Source organism: Arachis hypogaea, chromosome 14 (assembly GCF_003086295.3).
Source record: "Arachis hypogaea cultivar Tifrunner chromosome 14, arahy.Tifrunner.gnm2.J5K5, whole genome shotgun sequence".
Classification (NCBI taxonomy): Eukaryota; Viridiplantae; Streptophyta; class Magnoliopsida; order Fabales; family Fabaceae; genus Arachis; species Arachis hypogaea.
Genome location: NC_092049.1, coordinates 18,700,891 through 18,714,487, shown reverse-complemented (window position 1 = coordinate 18,714,487; position 13,597 = coordinate 18,700,891). Strand labels below are relative to the sequence as shown.

Here is a 13,597-nt window from a genome sequence, read left to right as displayed (position 1 = left end):
CGAAAAAAACTTCAAATATTAGTATTCAAGTCCATAGTTTCTCTTGGCCGAGAGTGAAGTAGCTAAGGTGAGTTAGGGTTGGTAGAGAGAGCTCTCATTTATGAGAAAACACCAAACACTAGAAGAAGAGAAGAGAGAAAGTATTTTCGCACATACACAAAGCTATCTCTGTAAACTAGTTGCTGCAACTTTATTAACCGTTGGATCAAACTCAAATTTGGAGAGTGTGCTTTAAACACCTAGTTCTTTATTTTCACCATTCGGATCTTCAAGACAAGTTTTGTAGCTGAAGATATTGGCCACGCAGTAGCAACTCTATTTGGTAGTATTTTCATCTTCTTGTTTCTTGTTATGTAAGCTTTGATGCTTGGATTGTTTGACTTGTTATATGCATATTTTGTGTAGTAAATTGTGACTCTCTTATACTCTATTTTAATCATAGTGAAGCTATTTCTCTGATCTTGGTGACTCGTGGTTTTTACTTCTCACATTGAGGAGGTTTTTCACGTTAAAAATCTTAATGTGTTCTTTCTCTATTTTTTATTTTTCTGTGCATTTTTCTGCTGATATTGGTGTGTTATTGCTGCTATCATTTATTTGTGAGTGGTTGTTGTTTCTCCTCTAATTCTTGCAAGTAGAAAATTGTGTGTTTTATTCCTATCATATTGTATTTTATTAAGTTATTAACTTGTACTATGCGTAAGATAAGTGTGTTAGAATATGTGCTTCATGGATGTCACCGTATTAGTTATGTTTTGTGGGCACTAATTTAGAACTATGTTAATCAGACATAAGTTATCTTTTTTTTTAGTAAATGAAAAAAATATACATAAAAAATTTTAGGGTGGACAAATATACACCTCAATCAATCGAAATACTCAATGTACCCTTAAAAAATTGGTAATGATAGATAAAAGTGACACGTTATTAGTAGGGCTCTATTTCCGTTAAGTTTAGTGCCTACGTAGCTGTATAGCGTGACAAGATAGACTCTTTAGTGAGGATTAGGTAGAAATAACATAATTTAATAAATTAAAAAAATCCCAAATAAAATTAGGTGTCCTAATATCTGAAGGAACTCTATCTCTTATCCCAATTACAATGGCTTATAAAATCAAGGGATGAGAGGTGAAACTCGGTCCAAATATGAGGAAAAATCGAGACTACAATGCTTGGAGAACAACTTTAGTGATATCAGTAGGTTTTTTGTTAGAGGTGTGATGAAGAGAAATAAGAAGAAATACCTTTTTAATGGTGGCAAATGCTACCATGGCATGGATATTGTGCTCCTAAAGTTACGAATAGTGGAGAACCCAGATAGATAGCTCTTACGATTGTCTGCATTATAAGATATGTGTACACTAACTATGTGTTTCCACTGTCAATAAAAAATCTTGATTGATGTTGATTTATTATTTCTTCCTCTAATCTTATGTGGAGTAGAAATTAGAGATGAGATGTGATTATTTTATTTGGATTGATAAATTTAAAGATGAATTCACAGAGAAGACCATGGTTTATGGTAGCTTATTCCACTAGTCACAACCATGAGAAGATAATACAAATATCAGTGAAGAGATGAATATAAATGACTCCAATATAAAAGTAACGTTGAAGTTGATTGCTAGGATGAATTTAGAAATTAGTAACTAAAGGACATTAATAATTGGTTTGGATACATTGGTCTAGAGATATTGGGTTTGATGAACTTGTATAACTTGTTAAAGTTATGTATAATTAGGACATTCAATTTTATTTGGAATTTTTTTAATTTGTTAAATTAGATTATTTTTACCTAAGTCTTACTAAAGAGTCCACTTTATCATACTCTACACAGTCACATAGGTACTAAATTTAACGAAAACGGAGCCCCACTAACAACGTGTCACTTTTGTTCATCGTTACCAATCATTTGAGGTACATTGAGTATTTTGATTGATTAAGGTATACATATGTTCACCCTAAAATCTTTCGTGTGTACTTTTGTCTATTTACTCATTTTTTTTTAAATTAAAAATAAAGAGAATGCTTTATCATCTCAATGGTGAAAAATGCCCCTACAATCATTACAATGTGCTACTAAAAATGGTAGAGGAAGATGGAGAGAAGAAAAATGTATGGTCACAATCTTTTAGATATATAACTATTATATACCTCTTTTTATTAATTTAAATTTTTAGGATAAGTAATTTCATAATATGATATTAGAGTTTTTATAATCAAAAGGTTTACAGTTCGATCCATGTTATTCCTCAAATAAAAAAAAAATCAATCATGCAAGGTGTACGATAAAGTTAAAAGACTAGAAAGTTGCCAAAATAATCGACGACCATGTCGTCGATTTTAATATTTTATTTCTAATAATTTTTTTTCATTTATCGACGACAAGTCGTCAAAAATTATCGACGGAAAATTTGACCGTCGATTTTTAGCGTCGATAATTATCATGTTTCTTGTAGTATACATCAAAATCAGTCACCATGTATTTGTGTATAAATCATAGTTATCTGAATCGGACCAGATCGACCGATTCATCTAAAAACTAATGAACCGAAGATTTGACTAGTTCAATTTTCATTAGTACCAGACTTGTAATCGAACTGATCAACGATGATCAAATTCGTTAAAAACCAGCCGGTTTCAAACTGTTTGCAAGAACCGTGCGGGTCTATGAGTGGGCAAGCGCTCTACTACACACAGGAAACTAGGAGAGGCCTCTCTTGCTTTGGAATTAATAGCAAAAGAATGTGAGTAGCATTCAAACCTGCAGACTGTAGGCTACACAAGGATGACCTCTCCACTAGACCAATGTTATCTTTAGTATTCTATAAACTAATCATTATATAAATTCCCTCAAATCAGAAATCGTCATCGTATTCACTTAATTTTAGTTTTACTTTTATACTTTTTTTTTAAATTAAGGGTAAAGTATTAAATTGGTCCCCTACGTTTGGGTGTAATCCTATTTTGGTCCTTAAGGTTTAAAGTGTCCTATTTGAATCCAAAAAAGTTTCATTTAGCTTCAATGTAGTCCCACTGTGAGGTCAAAGTTAAATAATTAACGAAATTTCCTACATGACAACAATACAAGAACAAAGTCGATAATATGGAGAATAAGTACAAGTTCTAAAGGCACAAAATCAAATTTTATATTCTAACATGTATTTTGTATTAATGGCTGATTTTTGTGGTTGATTTAGTATACAAATAACATTTTTATTAAAAAATAGTGTAAAGCCAAATAAAAAATTATGCAAAATTTTAAGCAAAACCTAAAAAAACACTTTTAAAAAAGTATACTAGAGATAATAACTATTATTGTATTTTTTCTCTCAACTTAAACTTTAAAAAAATGGTTTAATGAAACAATCTCCATCCTTGGCTAAATTTTGGTTAGTTTTTAACTTCCTAAACTAAAAATCATGACCTATAGCTTTTCTCATTTACGGTCAGCTTGTATAAATGGGAGTCACTCAAATAAAGATGCCTAAAATATCTTTTTTTTAAGATATTTTTTAACAATTAAAATTTTACATATGTAATCGATTAAACCGTATTATTTCTGTCATAATTAAATCAGCAAACCGATTTGACAAAAAATCAATGAACCAAATTTCAAATTGGTCTAAATTAATATTCTTTTTTATAAAAAAATGACTATAATATTTTATTATAAAAAATGACTAAAATACTCGTATTATATATATAACCCTAAATCTTAACCCTATGACGGCACAGAGAGAAGATAAGGGTTAGGATTTAGGGTTCTCCTATATATTCTATCATTTTCTATAATAAGAGCATTGTAGTCATTTTTTATAAAAAAAATATTAATTTAGACCGGTTCGAGATTTAGTTCATCGATTTTTGGTCAAATCAATTTGTCTGATATAATTTTGACAAAAATAATACAGTTTAATAAGTTATATGTATTGAATTTTAATTACTAGAAAATATCTTTAAAAAAAACGTTTTAAATATTTTTATTTGAGTGACTCCCTCGTGCAAATATATTAAAGCAATATTGATTTATCTATGGTGGAAAAAGTAAAAGCTGGACCTTTAAGAAGCACGCTCTCAAATTATGTTACTGATGAAGAATGACGCCGTACCATTATTTATGGTTTTCTAAAGTTTTTCCTAAGAAATATGGTAAATTAGAAACATTTCGGTCCTTACATATTTAAAAGTTAAAATTTTTTTGTTAAATATTCTGCAATACTTATTTAATAATGTTACGGCCTGGCCCAAACCCTCCACGGGTCGGTCCGACCCGAGCGTCATCTGACCCGGACGGTCATGGGTGAGGCGCCCCGCAACCAACCCGGACGCGCGTCCCAGACAGCTCATTCACGGCTGTGGGAGAACGTCCCAGAGAAAGTGGGCTTGTCCTTATAGGGCCCATCCCTGACACAATATATAAGGGGAAGGATTTACCCTTTCCCCAAGGTACGTCACATATCACACTACCCCTTTCCGCCTGCACATTTACTGACAAGAGCGTCAGAGTGTCTTTGCAGGTGACACCCCCCTTTTACACGAAGTACTCGGCACCTCGCATACACCTGTCCGGCAGTCCACGACCTGACGAGCCCCTACCACTTCCCAGAAGTCCAACCCGAACCGTCCGGTAACCGACCAACCGAACATTGGCGCCGTCTGTGGGGACTCGTCCATGGACTTCGTGCTAGTCCAAACTGGGACAGGCTGCGAGGCCGTGCCCGGAGGCGACGCCGCCGCGACGGAAACCCGACAACATCCAAGGTCGCCTCCGAGGAATGCAACACAGTCACACGAGAGACGCCCCTTTGGGGGGACTGGCGACAACCACGCCAGAATAATGCAAGAGCTACGCCATAGAATGCAAGACTTGAAACGCCGGCTAGCAGATAGGGAACGCGACCAACACACCCCAGAGCAGAGTCACTCCCGCTCTCACTCTAGGAGTCGCTCCAGACGCACGCCTAGCCCCCAAGCTGAGTCCGAAAGCACCGGGGAGAGAGGGCGCGCGAGAAGACGTCATGACCCGGTCATTTACGCCAGACGTGAGAGGCGGCGTACCACGAACCGCGGGGATGAGGACACTCGTCGGGAGAACGACGAGGGAAGAACGACGGGAACACGGGGACCCGTAATAATGGGAGCAACCCCATTCCACCGTTCTATACTCGAGGTCCGGCTGCCAAAACACTTTGACAAGCCAACGGACATGAGGTACGATGGAATGCAAGACCCACTGGAACACCTCACGGCCTTTGAGGCTAGGATGAACCTAGAAGGAGTGGGAGACGAGGTAAGGTGCCGCGCTTTTCCGGTCACCTTGGCGGGACCTGCAATACGGTGGTTCAACAACCTCCCGCAGGGCTTGGTAATCCACTTCTCAGACATCAGCCATGCCTTCCTGGCTCAGTTCACGACCAGGATCGCCAAAGCCAAGCACCCGATCAATTTGCTGGGGGTGACCCAGAGAGCCGGGGAGCCGACCAAAAAATACCTAGATCGTTTCAACGACAAATGCTTGAAAATCGACGGGTTGACAGACTCGGTGGTGAGCTTGTGCTTGACGAACGGGCTCCTGAACGAGGACTTCAGGAAGCACCTTACCACAAAGCCAGTATGGACGATGCAGGAGATCCAATGCGTCGCTAAGGAGTATATTAACGATGAAGAAGTCAGTCGGGTCGTGGCTGCCAATAAACGGCAACCCCCTACAGCCAAACCCGCCACTATGAGGGTGGAGAAAGACAAAAGGAACACGCCAGGGACGGCGGTCCGAGTAAGACGCCAAAGCCATTTCCCCGAGTCGGGAAATTCACCAACTACACCCCCTCACGGCACCAATCACGGAAGTTTATCAACAGATAGCTGAAAAAGGGATACTGTCGAGACCCCGACCTCTGAAGGACAGAACGGGGGGGAAACAAAAGCCTTTACTGTGAATATCACAAGGGATACGGGCACAAGACCCAAGACTGTTTCGACCTGAAGGATGCCCTGGAGCAAGCAATCAGGGATGGAAAGCTTGCCGAATTCTCTCACCTCATAAGGGAGCCGAGGAGACGGAATCGCGATCACGAAGGCGAGGACAGATCCCGGGCGACAAGACGACGCCAAGAACCAGAGGGAGACGACCACGGTCTCACGGTGGTGAACGTGGTAACAGCGAGGAATTCCGCCCCGAGGTCGAGATCGGCACAAAAGAAAGACGCCAAAGTCCTGGCTGTCTCCTCCTCATCCGCGAGAAGTTCCCGGGGACTCCCATCCATCTCCTTCGGCCCCGAGGACCAATGATTCGAAGAGGTACCAGAAAGCCCCCCATGGTCATCACGGCCAGAGTCGAAACCGGCCTCGTCAAACGGATCCTAGTGGATACAGGGGCGGACTCGAACATCATGTTTCGCAACGTTTTTGATGCCTTGGGACTGCGTGATGCCGACCTAGCGACCCGCCAGCACGGTGTGGTAGGGTTGGGAGACCACTTCATCAAGCTGGACAGAATCATCTCCCTCCCGACCTCCATGGGACAAGGGGAGAGGCGAAGGACAGTAATGGCCGATTTTGTAGTCTTGCGAGATTCCACAGCCTACAACATCATCCTGGGGAGAAAAACCATCAACGACCTTGGGGCAGCAATTAGTACGAAGCTACTCGTAATGAAGTTTGTTACTGATGACAGATCCATGGGATCCATCAGAGGGGACATAGAAACGGCAGTCGCTTGCGACCACGCCAGTCTCTCTCTTAGGAAAAAATCTAAAGAAGCATAAGGGGTTTTCCTTGCCAACCTGGATGCCAGAATAGACGACAAGCCCAGGCCCGAACCAGAGGGGGACTTGGAAAAATTTAGGGTCAGTGATGGGGAGGAGAAGTTCACATTCATAAATAGAAATCTCCCCCATGAATTAAAGGAACCTCTGATGGAGATTATCAGAGCCAATGCCGACCTCTTCGCTTGGACGCCAGCCGACATGCTAGGGATAGATCCCCAGCTCATGTCACACTATCTAGCCGTCAAGCCGGAAGCTAAGCTAGTGGCACAGAGGAGGAGGAAGATGTCACAAGAAAGGGCAGAGGAGGTGGCCAGGCAGACGGCCAGCCTCCTTGAAGCAGGGTTCATCCGAGAACTCGACTACTCGACGTGGCTGTCGAACGTGGTCTTGGTAAAAAAGCACAATGGGAGGTGGAGAATGTGTGTAGACTATTCCGACCTCAACAAGGCATGTCCCAAGGACTTCTATCCCCTTCCCAACATTGACGCGCTCGTCGACGTGGCGGCGGGGTACCGGTATCTGAGCTTCATGGACGCCTACTCTGGGTACAATCAGATACCGATGCACCGACTCGATGAGGACAAAACAGCGTTCATAACACCAGGAGGGATCTATTGCTACAAGGTAATGCCATTTGGTCTGAAAAACGCTGGCGCCACGTACCAGAGACTGATGAACAAGATATTCAGCGAGCTCAAAGGCAAGACAGTAGAAGTCTACGTGGACGACATCCTTGCGAAAACCACACGGCCCGACGATCTCCTAAGCGACCTGGGGGCGTGTTCGCGTCCCTTCGGCAACACGGCATGAGGCTCAACCCGCTCAAATGCGCATTTGCCATGGAGACTGGGAAGTTCTTAGGGTTCATGATCACCCAAAGAGGAGTAGAAGCCAACCCTGAGAAGTGCCAAGCAATTCTCCAGATGAAGAGCCCGGGTTGTATCAAAGACATCCAACGATTGGCAGGAAGGCTGACTGCATTATCCTGTTTCCTTGGCGCATCGGCAGCAAAATCTCTGCCCTTCTTTAATCTGATGAAAAAGGGGATAGCATTCGAATGGACCCCAGCGTGTGAGGAAGCATTCAACCACTTCAAGGAGATCCTAGCAGCACCTCCGGTGCTCAGGAAGCCCAAGGCCGGAGAGCCACTCTACCTCTACCTGGCAGTAACAGAGGAAGCGCTTGCAGCAGTACTCGTACGAGAAGAAGGGAAGGCTCAGCAACCGATTTACTTCGTAAGCAGAGCTCTACAAGGAGCAGAGCTGAGGTACAGTAAACTGGAAAAGCTGGCGCTAACACTCCTAACCTCCTCCCGAAGGTTAAGGCAGTACTTCCAGGGCCATCGTGTAGTCGTGAGAACGGACCAAGCAATTCGCCAAGTACTCCAAAAACCTGATTTGGCTGGAAGGATGATGACCTGGGCCATCGAGCTCTCCCAATATGACTTGCAGTATGAGCCCTGACATGCAATCAAGGTGCAGGCGATGGCAGATTTCTTGGTAGAGGTAACGGGTGATCCCCACGAGGAAACGGGCACACGGTGGAGGCTCCACGTAGACGGGGCCTCCAACCAGACGTCCGGGGGAGCCGAGGTCATCTTAGAGAGCCCGGCGAGAGTCATTTACGAGCAATCGACCAAGTTCGAATTTCCGGTGTCGAACAACCAAGCGGAATACGAAGCCCTCTTAGGTGGACTAACCCTAGCCCGAGAAGTCGGGGTAACAAGGATGGAAGTGTGCAGCGATTCACAAGTCGTCACCTCGCAAGTAAACGGAAGCTATCAAGCCAGGGACCCCCTACTGCAAAAGTATTTGGAAAAGGTTAGAGAATTGACTAGGCAGTTTCAAGAGGTCACGGTCCAACACGTTCCAAGAGAAAGGAACACACGGGCAGACCTCCTATCTAAATTAGCAAGCACGAAGCCGGGAGTGGGCAACCGGTCTCTCATCCAGGGCATGGTGAAGGAACCGACGGTTGCCCTCCATTTGACGGAGTCAAGCCCCTCCTAGCTGGACCCCATCACAAACTTCCTAGAACACGGCAAGGTGCCTGATGATGAGAAAGCGACCAAAACGTTGAGAAGGGAGGCTGCCAAATATACAATCATACAAGGACAACTGTTCAGAAAGGGGCTCAGCCAACCCCTATTGAAGTGCTTACACCCCGACCAGACGGACTATGTACTTACAGAAGTCCACGAGTGATGCTGCGGCCACCACATCGGGGGCAAAGCCCTAGCAAGGAAGCTCATCCGAGCTGGATATTACTGGCCATCAATGATGAGAGACTCCAAAGAATTTGTCAGAAAATGCGTAAAGTGTCAAGAAAACGCCAACTTCCACAAAGCGCCGACTTCCGAGCTGAGCCTACTGACGTCTACACGACCTTTCGCTCAATGGGGAGTCGACCTCTTAGGGCCTTTCCCGGTTGGCCCAGGACAAGTTAAATATCTCATAGTCGCCATCGACTACTATACCAAATGGATAGAGGCTGAACCACTAGCCAGCATATCCCCATCCAATTGCAGGAAGTTCATGTGGAGACAGGTGATAACCCGTTTCGGTATCCCGGAGGTCATCATTTCGGATAATGGGACGCAGTTCACTGACAAGAAGTTCATGGAATTCCTCACCGGCCTGGGGATAAAACAAAAGTTTTCCTCAGTAGAACATCCCCAGACGAATGGACAAGTGGAGTCCACAAACAAAGTCATCCTACTAGGCCTCAAGAAGCGCTTAGACAACAAGAAAGGCGCATGGGCCGACGAGCTCGCTTCGGTCCTCTGGTCCTATTGGACAACCGAGCAAAGCTCCACCGGGGAAACCCCCTTTCGCCTAACGTACGAGACACAGTGATACCCGTGGAAATTGGCGAACCGAGTCCACGGTTACTTCTCGCAGGAGTAGACGAAGCAGTGGAAAAGGACCTGGTGGAAGAGACCAGAGAGATGGCCCACTTGTCAGAAACAGCACTAAAACAAAGAATAGCTCTGCGCTACAACACAAAAGTCCTCAGGAGGGATTTTGAGGAAAGAGACCTCGTCGTGCGACGCAACGACGTCGGTTTACCGACCCCAGGAGAAGGAAAACTGGCGGCAAATTGGGAAGGTCCCTACAGAATCAAAGAAGTGCTCGGCAAAGGCGCCTACAAGCTGGAAAGACTCGACGACAGAGAGATCCCAAGAACATGGAACACAGGTAACCTGAGGAGGTTCTATTCGTAGTTTGGGTGCACCGACCAAGCGGCCTGATAAGCTGGGTAGAGATTCACTTTAATCAAATGTTAATTCCCAATTATTTACTTTTATCAAATGCCTACTGTGTTCATAAACTTGTCTAGCTAACGACTAATTCTTACTTGTCCAAATTCTTCCCTCTATTATCTTCCAACGCGTACCCCACGAGATCGTGCTCGTAAACGGCAACCCGGGATTGATCACCCCGGGAAGCCAACGGAACCATAGCCATATCGAACGGCCGCGATAATAAGACCACAACGGTTTCAAAAATAAAACCACAACGGTTCCAATCGGGTTACCAACACAAACGGCAAAACGGACACAAGCAATAAGTCCGCCCCGAAAAGACGGTAACGAAAACAAAACACCAAGCAAGATAAACGATAATAATGATAAGTCGACCAAGCGACCGATTAAGCATAAAGTTAAAAAGTCACAACGAAATGTTCAACAAATCCACACCAAACCAAAGTTACAAGAAATCATTTCCGAGGCATGTCAACAATCTTACCCCAATCTTGCATTTCAGGAGCCACGATCTTCACCTGGGCCTTCAGAGCCTCCTCGGTCATGAAGATTGCGTTCTTCCCTTGCTCCTTGGTCGCCTTATGCTTCCTCTTAAGCTCTTCGACCTCGACTTTAGCAGCCTTAGCCGACGAAACGGCTTGGTCGCGCTCCTTCTCTAAGGCCGCCACCCGACCCTGAGCAGCGTTCAGCTGGCTCTCTAAGGTCATCTCTCGCTCGGCTAAACGGGCCACCGTCTCGTCGGAAGCCTTTAATTTCTCCCCGGCAGATGTCGCTTTCTCCTCAGCAGCCTTGAGCTTCTCCCCCATCTCGGACAACTGACCTTAGAGCAGCTCGACTTGCACCTTGAAGTCATTGTTCGCCTTGCCTGAAGATTTGAGTTTCCTTCGGAGAGCCTGCATTCCCGACAACTCGAACTCGGCCTTTCGAGCTATCACTGCCCCCCGAAGCAAAGTCCGGTACATCCACCTCGCCTGCCCCGCCAGGTCGGTTCCAAGAAAATGCTCCTCCGTCCCAGGGATCAGCTGAGAGTCGATGAAATTCGTAGCATCAAAATTTCTCTCCATAATGGTGAGAGTTCCTTCCGGGCTGGCAGATGCCCTCCGCTTCTTAGGGGTATTGATGAGCGGACAATTTATACGCTTTTTGGCATTGTTTTTAGTATGTTTTTAGTAGGATCTAGTTACTTTTAGGGATGTTTTCATTAATTTTTATGTTAAATTTACATTTCTGGACTTTACTATGAGTTTGTGTATTTTTCTGTGATTTCAGGTATTTTCTGGCTGAAATTGAGGGACTTGAGCAAAAATCAAATTCAGAGGTTGAAGAAGGACTGCTGATGCTGTTGGATTCTGACCTCCCTGCACTCAAAGTGGATTTTCTGGAGCTACAGAACTCAAAATGGCGCGCTTCCAATTGCGTGGGAAAGTAGACATCCAGGGCTTTCCAGCAATATATAATAGTCCATACTTTGGCTGTGTTTAGACAACGTAAAAGGGCGTTGAACGCCAGTTCTACGCTGCTGTCTGGAGTTAAACGCCAGAAACACGTCATAAACCAGAGTTGAACGCCAGAAATACGTTACAACCTGGCATTCAACTCAAGAAAGAGCCTCTGCACGTGTAACATTCAAGCTCAGCCCAAGCACACACCAAGTTGGCCCCGGAAGTAGATTTATGCATCAATTACTTACTTCTGTAAACCCTAGTAGCTAGTTTATTATAAATAGAACCTTTTACTATTGTATTAGATATCTTTGGAACATCCTGGATTGTATTTTTGATCCTGTGATCACGTTTTGGGGGCTGGCCTCTCGGCCATGCCCGAACCTTTCACTTATATATTTTTCAACGGTAGAGTTTCTACACTCCATAGATTAAGGTGTGGAGCTCTGCTGTTCCTCATGAATTAATACAAAGTACTACTGTTTTTCTATTCAATTCAACTTATTCCGCTTCTAAGATATTCATTCGCACTTCAACCTGAATGTGATGAACGTGACAATCATCATCATTCCCCACGAACGTATGCCTGACAACCACTTCCGTTCCACCTTAGATTGAATGAGTATCTCTTGGATCTCTTAATCAGAATCTTCGTGGTATAAGCTAGATTGATGGCGGCATTCATGAGAGTCCGGAAAGTATAAACCTTGTCTGTGGTATTCCGAGTAGGACTCTGGGATTGAATGACTGTGACGAACTTCAAACTCGCAATTTCTGGGCGTAGTGACAGACGCAAAAGGAGGGTGAATCCTATTCCAGTATGATCGAGAACCTCAGATGATTAGCCGTGCTGTGACAGAGCATTTGGACCATTTTCACAAGAGGATGGGATGCAGCCATTGACAACGGTGATGCCTCCAGACGATTAGCCATGCAGTGACAATGCATCAGACCATTTTCCAGAGAGGATAAAAAGTATCCATTGACAACGGTGATGTCCTTACATAAAGCCAGCCATGGAAAGGAGTAGGATTGATTGGATGAAGACAGCAGGAAAGCAGAGGTTCAGAGGAACGAAAGCATCTCTATACGTTTATCTGAAATTCTCACCAATGATATACATAAGTATTTCTATCTTTATTTTCTGTTTATTTATTATGATTTTCGAAAACTCCATAATCAATTATTATCCGCCTGACTGAGATTTACAAGATGACCATAGCTTGTTTCATACCAACAATCTCCGTGGGATCGACCCTTACTCACATAAGGTTTATTACTTGGATGACCCAGTGCACTTGCTGGTTAGTTGTATCGAAGTTGTGAATGAAAAATGATTTATTAAGACGTGCGTACAGAGTTTTTGGCGTCATTGCCTGAGATCACAATTTCGTGCACCAAGTTTTTGGCACCGTTTGCCGGGGATTGTTCGAGTTTGGACAACTGACGGTTCATCTTGTTGCTCAGATTAGGTAATTTTCTTTTTGTTTTATTTTCAAAAATTTTTCAAAAATCTTTCAAAAAAAATTCTCATCTATTTTCGAAAAAAAAAAATTCTTTTCAAAAATTTTTATTATGTTCTTCAGAATTTTTAAGAAGGAATTCTAGTGTTTCATGATGATTTGTTGAATCCTGGCTGGCTGTAAGCCATGTCTAATCTTTTGGACTGGGGTTTCAACTTATCATCACAAGAGCTTGTTGATTCTCACACACTTAGTTGCTCTATACATGGAAAGTATCAATATCTTCTAAAGCTTGACTGGCTATTAAGCCATGTCTAACCCTCATATTGGAGCTTTAGACTAAGAGTACAAGATTCCTGGAATTCATATTAAAAATTTTGGAATCCTTATTTTTCTTTTTCACAAATAATTTTCGAAAAATACAAAAAAAAATTTAATAAAATCATAAAAATAAAAAAAAATATTTTTGTGTTTCTTGTTTGAGTCATGTGTCATGTTATAAGTTTAGTGTCAATTGCATGTTCATCTTGCATTTTTCGAAAATTCATGCATTCATAGTGTTCTTCATGATCTTCAAGTTGTTCTTGGTAAGTCTTCTTGTTTGATCTTGATGTTTTCTTGTTTTGTATCTTTTCTTGTTTTTCATATGCATTCTTG

General features: G+C 43.0%; 2 protein-coding genes across 2 annotated transcripts; both read left to right on the top strand.

Moving 5' to 3' along the window:
• The first annotated feature begins 4,675 nt into the window (after positions 1-4,675).
• On the top strand, positions 4,676-6,767 carry LOC112742350 (uncharacterized). The gene is made up of 2 exons (XM_025791588.1): positions 4,676-5,849; positions 5,950-6,767. The coding sequence occupies exons 1-2, from the start codon at positions 4,676-4,678 to the stop codon at positions 6,765-6,767; spliced, it is 1,992 nt and encodes a 663-aa protein (XP_025647373.1).
• A 1,487-nt stretch (positions 6,768-8,254) lies between these two features.
• On the top strand, positions 8,255-8,779 carry LOC140178516 (uncharacterized). Its single transcript, XM_072215686.1, has one exon. The coding sequence runs from the start codon at positions 8,255-8,257 to the stop codon at positions 8,777-8,779; it is 525 nt and encodes a 174-aa protein (XP_072071787.1).
• Positions 8,780-13,597: the final 4,818 nt, after the last annotated feature.